Source organism: Emys orbicularis, chromosome 2, assembly GCF_028017835.1.
Source record: "Emys orbicularis isolate rEmyOrb1 chromosome 2, rEmyOrb1.hap1, whole genome shotgun sequence".
NCBI classification, from domain to species: domain Eukaryota; kingdom Metazoa; phylum Chordata; order Testudines; family Emydidae; genus Emys; species Emys orbicularis.
In genome coordinates, this window is record NC_088684.1 from 208,237,957 (window position 1) to 208,257,967 (window position 20,011).

Below are 20,011 nucleotides of genomic sequence, written 5' to 3' on the forward strand. Positions count from 1 at the left end.
CAGCCCCTGTGCATCCGTCCCCCTCAACCATACCCCTCGCCCGCTGAGCCTCACCCACCCCTGCACCCAGACACCCTTCCCTCCCCCCGTGGTGCAAAGCTTCCTACAGCAAGGGGAAGTTTCTGGGGCTTGATCTGACCCAGCCCCAGCTGCTCTGTGCAGGGCAGGGGGAACTCCGTCTCCCTCCTCCTCCGCACCTTAAGTCTAGATGATCCAGGACTGTGGACCCACTTGAGCAGTAGCCTGAGGGACTTCCTTGTACTGCATGGGCCACAGCAAGTGAAAAACTTCATGTTCCCCAAAGACAATGAAAATAGAAGTTTCCATCCAACACATTACTGGTGTGAAATCCCCAATGGTGACAAAGTGGAGAGGCCATTGCTTATGTACTCAAAAACCCAGAATGCTGCATACTGGTTTTATTGCAAACTCTTCCCTCTAATGTTCCAGCCACATTGGGATCTACAGGAACAAAGGACTGGAAAAATCTCGCTAGAAATTGGGCATGCCATGAGAAGGCAACAAATCACCAGAGAGCATTCCAGAGGTGGAAAGAGCTTGAGATGAGACTAAGGTTAAAGGCCACTGTGACGTTGTGCAGTCTACATGGTTTTATAAAAACATGATAATAAGTGAATATAATGTAACTGGGATAGTTTTATAAAAAATTTGATAATAAGTGACTATAATGCAAATGGGATATGCTTTGTGCAAAAGGACAGGTTTCAGAGTAGCAGCCGTGTTAGTCTGTATCCGCAAAAATAACAGGAGTACTTGTGGCACCTTAGAGACTAACAAATTTATTAGAGCATAAGCTTTCGTGGGCTACAACCCACTTCTTCGGATGCATATGTTATGGATGTTATGCATCCGAAGAAGTGGGTTGTAGCCCACGAAAGCTTATGCTCTAATAAATTTGTTAGTCTCTAAGGTGCCACAAGTACTCCTGTTATTTTTGTGCAAAAGGTCTCTTGTAAGGTATCATTACAAAGCTCATAATCTACTGAGTGTGATCATCCTATTTGTAGAAATGTACCACTCTTGTATCTAAAACTAGAAATATAAAATGTAACTCTGAGGGCCTATTGTAATTATGTAAAGTGTGGGCCATTAATGATGGTTTGGAATCTTGATGACTCCCATTGTCTGCAGATGGCTGTTTACCTGTGAGTCTCCCTGTATATGTGTGTGCTGGCAAGTGAGTAATGAAGTCTTGCAGTGACATGTGATCATGTCACCTGAACTGGAATCCATCTTTAACCTGGTGCTTTTCCAGTGAGGGGAGGGGGTGGAAACCCAGAGAGACAAAGGGTTCCCGCCTTATGCAAAAGATATATAAAGGGGTGGAAGAGAACAGAGGGGGAGAGGAGCCATCATGGAGAATCCCCTAGATAACACCTAAGCTGGAACAAAAGCTGTACCAGGGGAAAGAATTGTGCCCAGGCCTGGAAGGTGTCCAGTCTGAGAAAAACTTACTGAAGCATCTCTGAGGGTGAGATTATCTGTATTTAGTTTGATTAGGCATAGATTTGCGCATTTTATTTTATTTTGCTTGTGACTTACTTTGTTCTGTCTGTTACTACTTTGAACCACTTAAATCCTACGGTCTGTATTTAATAAAATCACTTTTTATTTAGTAATTTACTCAGAGTATGTATTAATACCTGGGGGAGCAAACAACTGTGCATATCTCTCTATCAGTGTTATAGAGGGCGAACAATTTATGAGTTTGCCTTGCATAAGCTTTATGCAGGGTAAAACGGATTTATCTGGGTTTAGACCCCATTGGGAGTTGGGCATCTGAGTGCTAAAGACAAGCACACTCCTGTGAGCTGGTTTCTGGTAAACTTGCAGCTTTGGGACTAGTGATTCAGACCCTGAGTCTTTGTTAGAGCAGACTGGAGTGTCTGGCTCAGCAAGACAGGGTGCTGGAATCCTGAGCTGGCAGGGAAAACAGAAGCAGGGGTAGTCTTGGTACATTGGGTGGCAGCTCCCAAGGGGGTTTCTGTGATCCAACCCATCACAGCCACCATAGATGATCAGCATCAAGAGAAGATTGCATCAGTGTCTCTTTACTGGCAAAATGTTCTGAACAGGCTCATTGCCATTGTGAGAATGCTTGCTACCCAAAACCTAGCTCTGTGTGGCACTTCAGATCAGCTGTATGTGCCAAACAATGGAAACTTCCTTAAAATTGTGGAGCTGATGGCCGAGTTTGATGCTGTACTCCAGGAGCATCTAAAAAGAGTCACCACCCAAGAAATGTACACACACCACTACCTTGGAAAAACAATTAAAAATGGCAACAAAAGTCAAACAGAAGATTGTGGCAGATCTGAAGTCAGCAAGATATTACTCTGTTATTCTGGACTGCACACCTGACATCAGCCATACGGAACAAATGACTTTAATAGTGCGTTTTGTAACAACAACAGAACCTAGTGAAAATGTCCCTGCAATGGTGACTGTCAGAGAGCATTTTCTAGAATTTATTGACATTGATGATACTATAGGAGCCGGTATGACAAATGTGCTTCTTAAAAAGCTGGAAGATACGGCAATTGCGATAGCTGACATGAGAGGTCAGGGCTACAATAATGTTGCCAACATGAGAGGAAAAAACAGAGGAGTGCAGACACCGATCCGAGAGTTAAACCCTCGAGCTTTTTTTGTCCCATGCAGTTCTCATTCATTGAACTTGATGGTCAGTGATGCAGCATCAGCTTCTAGTGAGGCTACTGAATTTTTTAATGCAATTCAAAGCATCTATGTATTTTTCTCTGCATCAACTCATAGAAAAAAATTTTGAAGCAACATCTGGGAACATCCTCTCAGACACTGGAACCACTGAGTACCACATGATGGGAAAGTCGAGTGGAGGCGATAAAGCCTATCAAACACCAAATTGGGAAGATAGATGATGCCATAGTTGCCATTATAGAGGATAATGCTATGACAGGAACTGTTCATGGGAGAACAGTGGCCGAGGGAAATGGAATCACCAGAAACATACATAACTTCAAATTTCTGTGTGGCTTAGTGTTGTGGCATGACATACTGTTTGAAATAAATGTTGTAAGCAAGAGACTCCAAGGTGTTGACCTTGTTATATGTGGAGCAATGGAACAACTGTACAAAGCAAAGTCATACCTACAGTCTTACCGGCCAGATGAGGGATTTCAAAACGTTCTGAAGAGTGCACAGAAGTTGGCAGAGGAACTTCACACTGAAGCTATTTTCCCACCCATTCAAGAATACAAGAGTCACCGAAGAAGACATTTTGATTACGAGGCACAGGATAATCCCATAAGAGACCTCAAACAAAAATTCAAAGTTGAATTCTTTAACCAGGTGCTAGATTGTGCAATACAGTCAGTTGAAGAACGTTTCATGCAGCTCAAGGAACACGGCAGTATATTTGGGATGTTGTATGATATTCCAAAACTCCTCACTATACCTGAAGAAGACCTACTCCAGCAATGCAGGGCACTAGAGACAGTGTTGACACATGATGACATGCGCGATATTGACGCGAGTGATTTAGGTGATGAACTGAAAGCCCTTTCAAGATACATTTCAGCAGGATCAACTCCAAAGACTGTTCTGGAATATATGTACACAAATAAAACGACCACCCTCTTTCCAAATGCTTTTGTTGCTCTGCGTATACTTCTAACACTTCCTGTAACAGCTGCCAGTGGAGAACGCAGCTTCTCCAAGCTGAAGTTAATAAAAACACATCTACACTCCACAATGACACAGGAGAGGCTGGTCGGCCTTGCAACCATCTCAATAGAGCATGAGCTGGCCCAGACTGTGAACCTTCAGGAAGCCGTTCAAATCTTTGCAACCAAGAAGGCACGGAAAGCACTACTTTGATTATTCAAACAGATAAAAATGCCAGTGTTTACTATGCAGACAAGAAAAGTTACATTTGCTGTTCAGGCGTTTGAAAGTTAAGCGTTACTTAAAATTTTTGAACAAGACATTTTAAGTTGTTAGTTCTCCTTTATTGGGGTAGGTAGCAGAGCAGTAGCATAAGAGGAGTAGAGCAGGAAGAAGGCAGAATTGAGACTTTTCAAAGTTTTGGCCCAAGTGAGGGGGCGTGGGAGCGTCATTTGAGCTCCCCGTCTCAGGTGCCAAAATGTTGTGGGCCGGCCCTGTTAGATTAACAGTTTGTACAGCAAAATCATGCGTGACTAAATTTCCCTCCCCCCACAAACTGTACACCCTCCAGCTTTGTGCATTGATGCTTTCCAATATGTTTTGTAATAATAATTAAAATAATACATCCATGTGATGAAGAGGAGAAACTGCCCACCAGCACGGCAGAGTTAAGGAGAGCCTTTGGGCCCAGCTAGCCCCACCCCATTATACCTGTAGCCAATGCCAGGCCTGGAGAGGAAAGAAAAGGAGAGAGCTGACTGGCAAAGAGGGAGGAGCTAGCTACCATCCTACCTGAAGGGAAGCCTGCCAGCCAAGGCAGCCACTAGTGAGCACCAGAGCACTGTCTCTCAGCCAAGGGAGACTGTGGAAGAGACCTTGGAGCCTCTAGCAACCAAGGTAACTAGGTGACTGCAGCCCAGAGACATTGTGGGGTTCAGCTTCACCAAACTTACAGCTGTCCCGCCTGAAGGAACCTGGGACCATGCCACCAAAGATCCATGAGAGGGTGCCATGGGAGGCAGAACACTCCAGCAAATTGGACTATAAGGGCCATACTCCAAACGGAAGGGGCACTGATAGGCAATAGCCCAGAGCAGCGGATTTAGACCATGTCTACACTAGCACTTATGTCAGCAAAACTTTTGTCACTCAGGGTGTGAAAAAAACATCCCCCCTGGGCGACATAAGTTTTGCCAGCATAAGGGCTCATGTGCACAGTGCTATGTCATTGGGAGATGCTCTCCCGCCAACATAGCTACCACCATTCCTTGAACTGGTTTTATTATGACAACAGGAGAGCTCTCCCCTGACAACATAATGCAGCTACATGAGTGTTCTTACAGCAGCACAGCTGTATCAGTGCCGCTGTAAGCTTGTAAGTAGAGACATGCCTTTAGACTTCCTGCTCAGCGTGCCCCCTATTCAGGGGTCAACTCACAGAGGACCCTGGGCTGGGACCTGGTGGAATGGGAGGCCCGGGTCCCCGGGCCCCTCCTGCCTGAAAGACTAAGGCTCCTGGACCAGAGAAACAAGGAGCCACCACAAAAGTTGTTTTTAAAAATTAAAAGCAGAAAAAAATTCAAAATGACAAAAATAAAATGCAAGAATCAGTATTAATTTCATAAAGGAATAACAAAAAAGATGTTAATTTTCCACTGTGTTTTCATACTGTAAACTGACCAAACGTACACACAAGAGTGATTCATGAACACTAACAATATGGTATTCAAACTTTATTTAAACACCGCCATTCACCGCTGCTTAATTTTATAAGGAAGATATTAAATACCATAAGCAAATATAGTTGGTATCAGTTCTTACATGTACTGCAAAATAATCTAATAGAAAACCCTGTAACTGAAAAACCTTTTAAAAGATTAACTGGATGCAGAAAATGTGATAGAAAATAGCCAGAAAAAAGCCCCCAAAGGTAATTTTTAAAGTGTAAAAAATAATATTTAGCTTATAATAGCAATAATGACTTTGGCACAGTGCATTTCCTGGGGATTAATTAATTTTAAGACAACCTAGAGCCAAATCCCTCCAAGTCAATTATTAATCTCCAGGAAATGCCTTTTAGAGCCACATTCATTTACTTCAGCTCCTTCATCTACAGAATCCTGAACTCAAGACACGTTAACAGGTTTTGCACAGCAACAATTGAGGACATGGTCAATCCCTAAAACAGTGCAGGGAGAGAGCATAGTATGTAATGAAAACTGCATAAACTAATGGTAATGTTGAAGTCTAAATATATAATCCATTACTTATTGAATTGGTATCTTGAAACAGGTTTGATTTTTTTTAAATAAAAGCTTAGCAGTTCACTTGTAAGGCTTTATTTTTAAGAGGTGCTGCCTTGTTTTATGTAAGAGCTTTGTAGCGCAGGCTCTCTTTTCCCGCTGCTAAGTGGAAATTATTCAATTACTATTCTGCAGATGGTTGTAGTCAAATTCATACAGTTTCCTGCACTCCTCCCACAGTAAGGTTGCTCTGCAAAACTTCTGTGGACCAGGAATCAGCCTGGTTTAAAACTTCACACAGCTTGGTTGTTATGGGTCTGTTGACATTACTATGAGAGGAATGTTGCTTACTCACAACTATCAATTCAGAATCATGCACTGGAAAAAAAACAACCAACCTAACACCCCATTTGAATGGAGTTATGTTTTGAAACTTTCATCTCTATGCTTCGCTCCTCCATGCATTATGAAATGTCACAAGAAGTGTTTTCTCGTGCTCCTGCTCTTTTCTGTACTGAAAGAACAGATTACCAGCCTTATGCAGTGTTGTCAGCCTGTCGGAAACCTCCTTTGTGTCAGAGAGAAGCATACCTAGCTCTGATAACATGAATTTACCTGGACCCTGTTTGAACCCCTTCTGAAGGTGAAAGGTTACTGCAGAGGGACGGGGAGGGAGAGAAAAGAGTTGTGCATTACTTAATTTCCAAGAAAAATTAAGGCACCTTTGAGAGCATTTCATTTTACTCTCAAAGGAAGGGAGGAGAGTCTGAGTAACACAGAACAGAGGAGGGAGAAAGAAACAAACATTCTGGAGCCAAGCATAGTGAAGTTTTTCTCACACTGGCACTAGTCAGGAAGTTCAAGACAGCATCATCAATGCCCTGGTGCACCGGAATAAAACAAAGGAAAGCAAATCATTTACAGTATTCTGAATAACACTAGCCCCTGCTTTTTCAACTTGCACCTAAAAGCTCACTTTTGTACTCAATACAGGTAACTGGGTGAACGTTAAGGGCTAGTGATATAAAAGAAGTCAGACTAGATGATCTAATTTTTCCTTCTCACCTTAAACTCTATGAATCTATATATTTCTGAAAGCTCTTTGCAATATTCAGAACATCTTTACATGGTGTTTACCCTGGTCCTTCAGCCCTTATGCAGACAAAACACCCATTGACTTCGGAGTTTTGCTTGCAAAAGGACTGTGGGAGCATGCCCTATGTTAATAAAAAAAATTAAACGAGTGGGATTCAGTTTTATTTATAGATCCTATTAACACCACAGGAGATATTTGAGCAAGTAGATGAAAGCAAACAATTACCATCAGTTCCTGCCATAGAGCAGTGATATACAAAGTGCCACAGGGCAAGCACCACTTAAACAAATATAAGGTTACAATCCTATTGGAATTTCGGTTCAGGATGCCATTTATCTCCTGGCACCATCTTGAGCCGCCTGTCTTAAAAGTGAGCAAAAGAAACTCCTAAGAGAACGGAACTGACCTTTTGGAGCAAAGGCTGATAAACTTCTAGATTCAAGTTACAAGTAAAACAAGCGAAGAACCAACTGCCTGGTGCTATAAAGAATAAGCCATTTAAAGCTGACTGTTCCTTAATGGCCTCTAGAAAGGTCATTAAGCTGGGTTTAATTTGGTATTTAAACCGCACTCCTAAAAGAGACAGGGGACATGTTTTGTTCCAAAAGGTTTGTCACTCTGAATGCTATTATATTATTGCTAAACCTCAGTGTTAAAAGCAGTGCTAGCTAAGAGTAGAACCAGGAATTTAAGTTGGTGGGGGGGAGGAGATATTACTTAAGCATTTTGCGAAATAAATGTATATTTGCTCACAAAAGAAAAAGCTGTAATGATCTTAGTTGATCCTCTTCCTCTCACTTTAACCATTTCTGTGTCTTTACAGGCCTATTATGATATTTGAAGACCCATGAAATGTATAACCTTAAAGCCATCTAAACTGCCCATACTGAACTTATGCTGTTTACAAGGCACTTAATGAATGGGGTACTGGGAGAAGAGACCTAGAAAAACATTGTTTAATCAATGCAAGAAAAAGAATTAGAAGAAATAGGAGTAAATTGCTCCCCACAAAGACAGGGCAGAATGATCTGTCCTCTGGAGGACTGACTATGTAAAAACAACTGTGATCAAGTGTAATGAGCTTATAATACATTGAGAACTACTCTCTTCAGTGGATATGCACTGGATTCAATGTTACATGTCAGCACTGGCCAATGGGAGGAAAACATTTTTCTAAAAGTAATGGGAAAAAATATATATAGGTGAAATTCACCTCTGTGTAGGGGGCCAGTAGATAGCCTATGCCCTACTTAAACCCCAGTTAGGTGGGGTTTAAATTTCAAGTTAAACTCAGATATAAAAAGTAACAAAACTTTACATTGGACATTTATTAAATTGTTTTTAAGAGGATACGTAGAATCGGGACTACAGAGAGCTTTTCTAATGGCAGAGATCTACTATTTGTATACATTTGGGGTGAAGTTAACTAAAAATCAGATGCAAATGAGAAGTGGTGGTTTAAAAGAAAATAATTTGCAGAATTAAACCTGGTGGCACAGGCGCCAACTCCGTGGGTGCTCTGGGGCTGGAACACCCACGGAAAAAATTGGGTGCCAGCCACCCGCTGATCAGCTGTTTGGCAGGCGGAAGGCGCTAGGGGGAGGGGTGGAGTGGGGGAAGGAAGAGGCAGAACGAGGGCGGGGTGCACTAGGAGAGGGGGCGGAGTGGGGGTGGAGCACCCACCCAGAAAAAGTGAAAGTCGGTGCCTGTGCCTGGTGGTTAGGGTGACCAGACAGCAAGTGTGAAAAATCGAGACAGGGGGTGGGGAGTAATAGGCACCTATATAAGAAAGCCCCAAATATCGGGACTGTCCCTATAAAATCGGGACATCTGGACACCCTACTGGTTGTTTAAAGTTTGATAACAAACTGGAGATTTGCATTTGATAACCAACAGTTGTGTCTTTAAGCAACAGATAGTCTACTTTCATTTCAGCCTCTGGCTAATAAGTGAATGATAAATTTGAAGCCCCCAGAACTGCTCTCTGGCTACTGCTAAGGAAAAGGATTTCTCTCTTTCCCTCGCTCCAGATTACTCCCCCACATTCCTTTATCCCAGTCTCCCCTTCTTATGCCCTCCTCCCTCCTGAATAGCTCTCATTCCCTGCTTTTGCTGCTCAGAGTTTTTCCCAAATAGCAGCAAAGTGGAATTGACCTGATTCCTGTCAATTTAACTGCTGCCTACATAGTGTGAATAGCGGCCATGAAACAGATCAGAGTAAACCTAGGAAATTAACACAAGAACATTTCCACCAATACTGAAATAATTTGATTTACCAATCTCTGCTCCCCTTTTGTGTTCTCATTCCATACACCTGGGAGAAATCAAATTTACTGCCACTAATGTTCATAGAGAGAGAATTTCAGTGTTCACATCAGAAATGTTTGGGCTCTCAGCTAACCAGGGAACAGAAACAATATCATGTAACTTATCTGACCAATCAGAACTAAGAAACATGGCTTGAATTTAGAATATTCACAATCAGTGTAAAAAAATTAGAAACCTGTTCACTAAATGAATATGAATAATGAAGAAATCATGGCCTTCTTGTGGAAAAAACAGGCTAAACTTCTCAAATACATGATTCACAATGTATTCGCTCTGCTCTAGGACCGAGGCTTGTTAATTTCACTCAGCTGTTGCTTGGGAAAACTATGAGAAGCAACAGAGGCATTAGAGGTGGCTGATTATGGCCTCATGGGGTCTGCCTAAAATGAAGAAATGACCCATAGTGGGAAATGATTGTCAGCAATGGGCTTCCCCAACCTCTTCTCCCCACATCTAGTGTTGCAAACAGTTTAGGTGCCTAGATTCCTACCTCTCATTAAAACACTGAGATCTGAGGGTGCTATGTAAGAATGAAGCATTATTATTATTATTACTACTTTTGAGTGCGTTTCCAACACTGCTAGAGAAAGTATGGCATGGTGCCTCCAGATTCTGTCACTCTTACTGTACCATTGTTGAAAACATTTTTATCTTGTCTACATCAGCAGCTAAACGTTTTCAACACCAGCTGAGGAATGGTTAGGGAAATGCTTGCTGCTGACAACCATCGTCAGCAAATGTCATTCTCCTCTTGTGGACAGATTCAAGGAGCACACTGCATCAGTTACATGAAAGTTAAATTATGCAGAAATTGATGGTTCAGTGTTCTGTCCCATACACATATGTGCCAGCAAAAGCTTTCTGATCATCACTGTTAAGGGGATTTTTCAACCTCTGAATAATAACGTTTTCTCTGAAACATAATTAAGAGCACTGGATAATAAACTATAGATCTTCTAATTCCCTACTTTTAGTTTTATGAAAATGGAAGTTTAGTTCATGATCTGAAGTGACAGAGAAAAGGGGTCAAAGAAATTTCTTTGTCAAAAACAGTAACAAATACCATTCTTAATCAAGAGGTGAGATTTTTTTTTTTATGAAGACAACAAGTTTAATCCTCACACTGAATCATTTCATCAGTTGATGCATTTTAATATATATGATTTATTCATCAATGTGAAAACATGCTCTCTCACACCCGTACACAGCTGTAAAGCTGTATTGTCTCATGCATCAGAGAGCCAGGATTCCGGAGTTCTATTCCTTGTTCTACCTCTTACACATTAGGGTAGCTTTGAACAAGCTCTTTAACCCTTCTGGGCCTCAGTTCTCCCATCTGTAAAATAACTTTCACACAGGGGTGGTGTGAGGTTTAATGAGTTAATGTGCTTCCACACACTTGGAGGAAAGAGGTTAGTCTTGTGGTCAAGGCACTGGAGTAGGACTCAGGAGATCTGAGTTAAATTCCCACGGTACTGCCATAGATATCATGTGTGACCTTGAGCAAGTCACTTAATCTCTGTGCCTCACTTCCCCATCTATAAAATGGGGATAATCATGCTTCCTTTCACCCACCCTATGTGTTGTCTATTTAGATTGTAATTCTTCCAGACAGGAGCTGTCTCTTATTGTGCATGTGCACTGCCCAGCACAAGGTAAGGCCTACAGGTGCCACCATAATGAAAATGAATAATAAGCATGAGTCACTATTCCATTGCACAGGTCTCTCTGGGTGATCACAGCTGCCCTTCACACCTTACTCAGGATTTAGGAGCAAAAACTTCAATCTAATCCTTAGAGAGTGAACACCTTGGGGCAGGAGAGTTATTTACCTATGAAGGGCCATGCTATGCATCCTTGTGGGATTGTATAAACAATAATATCCTTATGTATAACCTTGAGATCCTGGATAAAAGGTGCTATAAATACATTAGGTATTATCATGAGTGATAATTTCCTGTTTTCGAATGGGCTATCGCTAAATGATCGCTTGCCTCTGAAATTTCAGTATAGGTGGGGTTGGAAGCTCCAACTATTATTAAGGTTGCCTGCCTTTTCTCATTATAAGACCCAGTTTTCAGTTGCTTATAACTTAGCCAAACTTTAATTGTTTGGACTGAAATCTTACATGCCAGGTGTCTGCCTCATAGTGTATGTCTACACAGCAATGTAAGCCCGGGCTTGTGCCTAAGCTCAACTCTAATGCCCCTTGCATCCACATACCAATTGTGCTAACCTAGGGCTCAGACCTAGTGTCTTAGGACGCTGCAGAGCTGAAGGGGTCCAGCCCTACTGCTTTCCTGTGTGCACATGGCTCCAAGTGTGCACTTGGGTCCCAGAAGTCCTGCAGTTGTATCCCAGAGCTCCTGACAGAGGAGCCATTCTGCAGGCAGCCAGCACAGTGACTGGAAGCACCGTTACTGCCTGGCCAAATGCTCCGGCTCCTCCTCGCTGCTGTGTAGAGCTTGCTCAGAGCAGGGAGCAAACCTGAGAGGTGTGAGGGCAGCTCCCAGTTGCCAGCATGTTGGGAATCATCCCTCCTCTGGCTGTGCTGAGCGGGGAGCTCTGCCGCTCCCCTTCCCTACAGGGCAGCTGCTTGTTCCTGCTCTGCTCTCTGTCCCTTGCTCCTGGGCTCCCCTGCCCTCCCCTGGGGCTGTGTGCGCAGAGGCACCCAGACAGCATGCACTGTGAGGGCGGTGAGTGGGAGCCAGCCCCCAACTTCCCCTCTGCCTCCCAGGGATCCCTTATCCCTGCCTCCTGGGCTGCCATAGGGGCGGAGATAAGGGATCCCCAGGGGGCGCTGGAGCACACTGCACCCCACGTCCTGGGGATGCACGTCACCAGAGGCAGCTGGGCTGGTGGGGGGGGGGTTCCTCTGAAACCTGCATTTTATGTCAAACTTCAAAACACAGACAAAAATAAATAAAAAACCAACCAACCAAAAACACCTTCATTGAACCTTCCAGTTTAAAAATTCAGAATTGCAAAGTTTCATTTTAAAAGCCCTGGAGACTGATGTCCTAATTATCCTCAGAACAGGTTCACATGGGCAATGTCTTGCCAATGTAACTCAGCCTAGAGGTGGTGAGCCCATGTCCCAGATTAGATGGCTGAACCCTTTTGGCTGAAATTTTCCTACAATATTCAGTTTGAGACAGATAACTAGAATGAAAAATTTCAGCCCAAATGGTTAAAATTTAGCAAAGCTATAAGCAACTGAAACCAGGGTTTTATCATGAGAAGGATCAGACAACCTTAACAGGGAGTGATATAGAGACGAATTTTAAAAAATTCTGTTAAATCAAATATAAAAAAATATATATAAAATATATTAAAAAATCTGTTATTAGCAGTTATATAATATCTATGTAACTTTATATTTTTATTTTATTTGTTTTGCATACTGTGACTACGGTCTATGTTTGAACATTTTCCATATTTTAAAAAAAGGGTGTGTCAAGTGATCAGCAATGCTGACACACAGTGTTGAGTCTGTTTAATAATGGTGAGAAGCAACGGGTTCGAGATACAGTAAAATAATAAGTAAGTGTACAGGCTTGAAAAGCCAACCCCTTATAGTAGCCTCTGCTTAATGTGTCTCCCATTTAAAAGGGCTGACTGTCAGAAGCTACGGAAAGAAAACTTTGGGCTTTCATCCATGGCACGGAGGACAACTGGCTGTCGAGCAAAAAGGAAAAAACAAACAGGGGAATAAATGAGGTCTTTTCAATATCAGTCAGTGTACCCTTTTTCACACCATGAGAAGCAACAGTAGCTCCGCCAAGTAATGTCACTGTCATAGTTCATACATGCTCAGCTTCCACACAAAAAAAAGGCAGCAACAATAACACATTTGTTTAAGTAAATGTTACTTTAATAATTACGGAGTTAGGCCAACATTTTCCTTAAGCCATAATCTTAGGCATTCTGTCTCAATGTCCCTTATACACCAATTTTGTTTTGTCTAAGATGGCGGCTGTTTTAAAGTCTCAAACTATTGTCCTCTCACTTGTAGTTATAACCACCATATGCAAGTTCATTGTATTTAAATCTATGAGGCATTACTCTGGAGACACATTGAAAACAAACCGGAGAGACACTTAACAGTACATCAAGAAGAATACCAGAGGAAGATTATTAAAGCCCATCATGCTAGCCATGTGTTTTTTACCCTAAAGTTCCCCTCTGCTGAGAAAGAATATCATGGAGTTGGTCCCTCTCCACTTGGGTGATATTCATTAAACGGCAGTTGTTGCTAAAAGTTTCTGTGCAACAATAGATTCTTTCACTCAAAAACGGCTCCACTAGGGGGATTCTTGTGAGTCATCATTTTTATTTGGTATTTTATGTCTGGATTTTTGCCTGGGCAATTTTCAACCAGGAACAAAATATGTATTTTTTTTTAAAGTATTACAATGTGTACTGAGTATAGATGTCAGAAGATGGGAGTGGACCATGGAATTTGTGATTAAGAATATTTCAGACAAATTCTATCCACAGAGGTAAGTGAGTAAGTAACATTGGTACTGATGCAGTCTCTGCACAGCTATAATCCAGTTCCCATCTGGATAAACTATGAGGCCAAATGCAGAGTATTTTATGCTCATGAGTGAGTTGAGTGAAAGAGACTGTTGTAGAGTAAAACTGCACAACAGCACTCCTGTCACTCTATCATTTTTAAATGAGACTCTACAAAGTAGTTAGTTGTTTAAAGAGAGAGAGAGAGAGAGAGAGAGAGAGAGAGAGAGAACGAACTGTAGGCGCATCAAAAAAAAGAGCAGAGGTTACACGGCAACCAGTATAGCAAAGGGATTTTGAAAATGTAAAACTATATGCTCACTTGATCTGTGGTGCACATTTTCTTAACAATTGCTAATTTATATTAGAAAGATTCACTAAAGAGTGAGGTAAACCTTAAAGCAATCTCTCATTTGCTTCCAGAAATTGCTTCCTCACATCTACCTCCGGCCTGCGTAAGACATGGGTGCAAGCTAGATCATTGATGGCAACAGAGTATCATCTTTAGCTTGTTCCCAGACAGTACTTGCCAAAAGGAACAAATGAGGTGCCTCTAGTAGTCTAATTATTTGATGTGTAAAAGACATTCAACCCTAGCTACAGAACGAAACTATATAACTGTTCAAAGCACATCTATTGAGTCCTGGTCCTGTTCCCACTGAAGTCAATGGAAACACTCCAATGGACAATCCCTAGAAATCTACATGTAAAACTCCCGTTAACATCACAGTGTGTACTGGCAGCTGTCATTTCTGTTTGTTTAGACAAAGAGCTACAGCATACATGTAATGTACGTTGTCTGATGTGGAGCATTACAATACAGAACTCTTGCTCTGAAGTTTGTAAAAGTAACTGAAATGGAATATAATGCTCAAAACTGAAGGCTAAGAGAAATCCTGTCCATTAGAAGTGTTTCCCCACCTTCCCACCCTAGAGTGGAAGAGTTTTCCTTATAACCAAAAACTATCTGTCTTTAAAATATATGGGTGAAATCCTGGCCCCAAGACTTCAATGGGGCCAGGATTTCACCCATATATTTTTGCCCCACCTGTGCTGTAGCTTTTAACTTCTCTATGTTAGCTCAGCGTGACCAATTGACGTGACCAATAAGCAATAGCAGAGCTTCAGCAAAGAGGGAACAATTGTGAAAGTCATTTGGTATAAAAGTAAATAATAAAAATTCCCCTTATATTTTACAGTCTCTGCTCTTCACAATTTCTTTAACATGTGTTACTTCCATTCAGAACCATCTCTGGCACACCTCTATGTTAAAAGATGATTTAAATGATGATTTTTAAAGAACTTAGTTCCTACATCAAATTATGCCCATGAGAAAAAGGCGTAAATCTAAACATGAAGAAATCAAAACTCAGACTCTTTTTGTTTTTCAATCCCATACATTCTACTGTGAATTCTAAAACAACCAACCTCTTTCTAAACAACCACCTTTCTTTTTCATTCCCATAGCCATCTCAGCACCAGCAACACATCAGTCCGATATGATGTGTAGAAATACAAAGTCCATTATCAACACCGATTAAACTCACAAAACAAATAGCTTAAGTAAAGATCTAAGATAAGCGGGTACAACCTCTTAGAGTTCCTTGGAGATGTGGGTATTTAACAGTGGGTCCCAATTTGTCCCCAGATCCATTAGGTATGTTAGCAGTAACATTATAAATCCTGTCCTCAGGGAGATTGTCCTTTCTTACCTTTTGCCACATTTTGATAAAGAAGAGCTCCCTGGAAAAGTTGAAGAACACGTTGGTATCATAGGCATCGTCCCCAATGTTAGAGATGGAGATATTAAGTGAAATGTTCTTTACTGCTCCCAATGCCAGATAGGGGGTTTTCTCATCAACACTGTAATCAGAAGTGAGAACACAAGTTAGTGCCTTTCTTTCTTCCTTCCACCTTCAATTGTTTATGAGACCAAAATCAATATTAAAATGCATATCACATGTGAGATGTGCACATAATGGTACCAGTATAGGACTGGGTGCCAGTAATGTCTGAATTCTAATCTTTGCTCTGACACGGGCTATCTTGCTGACCCTAGGCAAGTTACTTAACCCCTCTTTGTAAAACTGAGATACTTATTTTAACCTACTGTACCATCACAGAGCTATTGTGAGGATTAAATAGTTATGGCTTATACAGTGCTTTGACAATAAAGCGCTACATAGGGGCTAAGTATTGTTATAGTAATATTCAAAGATAAATGCTCTTCTATTTTGTTTCCTAAAAATGGAAAGTTATTTTAACATTATAGTAACTTTCTGAAAATCCTCTTACTTTGAACTCCTCTGGTGAAAAGGACAAAACCAAAGAGGGCTAGTCAACATCTAGAAATCAACTATATGCTGAAAAGGAACGTTAAGACGTTATAACCATCCACTGAATAATAATCAGATTGGAAGTTCTTTGGGGCAGGGATTGTCTTTTTGGTCTGTGTTTTAGAAAGAACTAGCAGGATATGGGGCTCCTAGGTGCTAACACAAAGCAAATACATCTATCCCACATTATTTTCTCTCTCTCACACCCACACACCACGTCACTAGGTATTTGCAGTACATTTAGGCAGTGGCCAGTCTAGAACCAGAAAAGTTCCTAAATAAGCATAAGATGAAGTGTTAATACACCCAAAAACATAGTACTAGGAGTTAAATGGAGGTAATGGAGTGAAGTAAAAGGTTGTATGATGAATGTAAGTTAGAAAATAAACAGAGGTGCCAAAGCAGCCTAAACATAACCAATCTGGATTTGATCATTAGTGTAAAAGGAATCCAGTTCCACTTAGGCCTGGTCTACTCTTAAAATGTAGGTCAACATAGCTACATGGCTCAGGTGTATGAAACATCCACACCCTTGAGTGATGTAGCTAGGCTGATTTAACCCCAGCATAGAGACAGCTAAGTCGATCAAAGAATGCTTCCATTAACCTAGCTACTGTTGCTGGGGAGGTGGTGTGCCTACATCGACAGAAAAACCCCATCCATCAGCATAGGCTGTCACACTATAGGCAGTGGCAGATTAATGATTTTGCCGACCCTAGGCCCTGAAATAATTGTCGCCCCGCCCACCCTGGCCCCGCCCTCATTCCAACCCCTTCCCCGCCCCCATATTCCAACCCCTTCCCCAAAGTCCCCGCCCCAACTCCGCCCCCTTCCTGCCCCTATTGAATCCCTTCCCCAAATCCCCGCCCTGGCCCCGCCTCTTCCCCCAGTGCATCGTGTTTCCCCTCCTCCCCCCTCCCTCGCGAAACAGCTGTTTCGCGGCGCAAGCGCTGGGAGGGAGGGGAGAGAAACAGGACGCGGAGGCGTGCTCGCGGAAGAGGCGGAGGCGAACTGGAGTGGGGGGGGGGGGCGGGGAGGGGATCTTCTCCGTGGGTGCTCAAATTTGCCGCCCCTGCAAATTTGCCATCCTAGGCCTAGGCCTTGTGGGCCTAGGCGATATTACGCCGCTGACTACAGTATTATGCCTTCATAGCTATGGCACTGTAGCTATGCTGCTATAGTCCCTATAGTGTAGCCATACCTTTAGTTACCATGGAAAAGATGGAGGATGTCACTGGGAAGGAGTTGTGTGGTGGCTCAGAAAAGAGCCTTCTAGTGGCATGTCAGGGGAAAGCACCAATAAGGAATTTCAGATGAGGTGCAAGCAGCAAAGTCAAAAACATCCTTTAATTACCATTAATTTAACATGCACCCACACCATGGTAGGTATCACCAACGCCTGCAGCAGCATGCACACACACACGGTATCGTCGGGAAGTCTGCTGTCTGACCAAGCAGCGTTTCAACACTGAAAATAGTTTAAATGATAAGAACTCCTATGGAGTCTACTAGGATTTCTACCAAGGAACCACTGTGCCTGGGACTTACATGGGTCTTATGTTTATACATTCTGCTTTACTCAATCCCAACTCAGAAGGAAACCTTCGAAAAATACTAATTTACATGAGTGGGCTTATCTAATGTGTGGGCTTATCTAATGTGATTTTGCATCTTCACTTCTGACTTTAGCTTACCTCTGTCCAATCTTTTCAATGTAGTCCACAGAGCCCACCTGCCCACCTTGAGGTCCACAGAGCCCACCTGCTGACCTCAAGTTGATTTCCACACATGATGAGCTTATAGGAACAAGTGTCAGAGGGGTAGCTGTGTTAATCTGGATCTGAATCTGGATCTGTGACATCTTATAGACTAACAGACATATTGGAGCATAAGCTTTCGTGGGTGAATACCCACTTCGTCAGACGAATGTGGTGGAAATTTCCAGAGGCAGGTATAAATATGCAGGCCAGAATCAGTCTGGAGATAACGAGGTCAGTTCAATCAGGGAGGATGAGGCCCTCTTCTAGCAGTTGAGATGTGAAAACCAAGGGAGAAAAAACTACAAAAGCAGTTTCTCCAATAACATCTGTTAGTCTATAAAGTGCCACAGGACTCTTTGTTGCTTCTTATAGGAACAGGCTCTCTTGGTAAATGGTATTGAAGTGGTAACACAAACTAACACGAGAAAAGACACTCTATGCTTCACACATCTGCAGCTAAAGAAGATTCTAGAATCTGGTATCCATAGTTATATCACAAGTTCCCCAAATTGGTTTGGGGAACTTGTGATTGAGCAGTAAATTTGGGGTAAAATATCCTAGACACCTTCTTGAAAGTTGATCCTTATGAATTCATCATTGTAAATTCTGCAGGACTTGTCCACAAAATAAAGAGGTATTTCTAGTGCATTTATCTTCTTAGCCCATTTTATTTATAATCTTTATTTGCTCACCACATTCTAAAATTGCTCATCATATTTCAAATGACAGCTTCTCACTGTTTCGGTACAAACTGCAAAAATTGTGCCTGCATTTTTATGGCTGCAGTTAATTGCAAGCACTAATCCCACCACTGAGATGGCTGAGTAACAGATTTGCAGGTACATAACCTTATAAATGGTATGATTTGCTCTCACAATTATGGATGCAAACAAATGAAGGTGCAATTTTTGCCCTGGCTGGGACCCCACTAAAAATTTGAAACTAAAATGTCAAAACAATTAGAGTAAAATCTTGCGATTTTTACATCAGTAAAACTCCCACTGAAGTCAATGGGACTTCTGCCCAAGTAGGCACTGAATTCAAGAGACCAAATGCTTCAATCTTAAACATTTACGATTGAAAGGCAAACAAATTCTCCTACCAAGACATAAATGGCAAACTACCAGGATCATCTAGTAATCACAAGTACACAGAAAAAAATCTGGATGTATGTGTTGCTTTAGCAAGTGATGAAAACTAACAAAGGATTCATCAAGTGAAGGACATGCTAGCTGCAATGCTCTCTAATCATTAATGTCTAGAAGTTGCCATTATTTGAGAGGGAGAGTGGTTAGGACTGACTCCATGTCCTATCAACAACTTACTTTTATTTCTGCTCATGCAAACAATAGGAAAAAGATTCCTCTGATTTTGTAGCATTTACAGATTTAACACAGTCACAATCAAAGAATGCGGTCATTTAACTCTGAATAGTAGAACAATTGTTCCGAATGATTTTTTAATAAAAAATTAAAGACACAGGCAGTAACAATAAATAAGTACTGGACGTCAGTATAATGTTACTACTTTCCACAATGCCATTATCTGTTACAGTGAGTTATATCTGAAGGAAGGCATTTGTGGCGATGTTAAATTAGCCACAAGTCTTTCACAATATATTCCTCCATAGAAGAGGAAAACCTGATTTTTAAGATAGCACTAATTGATCACTGATTACAGCACCAACATCAAATTCACAGCCTTACTGAACTTTGCGAAAACCCCCAGTGGTTCGAAGCTGACAGGAATTCAGAACTTCATCAGAAATGGAACAGAAGATTGTGTTTAAGTCTCATTTTAAGAGACTAGTTTCCTGAATCATTAAATCTGAGTACATCTGGAATGAATCAGGTACACTTTCAGCAAGAAATGGATTAAGAAAAAGAATCTGTCTATTGGCAGGGGAGCTCCCGAGCCCTGTTTACTGCTCTGGGGCATGATGTCATTGAGCATGGAATGCCTGCTGTGATGTATGAACTGTACTACCAATATGATGCCATCCTTCTCCAGCATCTGCTGAACATTAAACAGGCTAGCTGCAGAGTCAAAATATGTCAGTAAAGC

The 20,011-nt window shown here is 41.8% G+C and overlaps 1 protein-coding gene across 2 annotated transcripts in view; it reads right to left on the bottom strand.

Annotated features, from left to right (window-relative positions):
• The window catches only part of ITGA9 (integrin subunit alpha 9), a 305,024-nt gene that overhangs the window by 103,039 nt on the left and 181,974 nt on the right, over positions 1–20,011 (bottom strand). For both annotated transcript variants that reach the window (XM_065399121.1, XM_065399120.1), the window contains one exon: positions 15,564–15,714. In XM_065399121.1, coding sequence (XP_065255193.1) covers positions 15,564–15,714 — 151 coding nt within the window. The remainder of the gene's footprint in view (positions 1–15,563; positions 15,715–20,011) is intronic.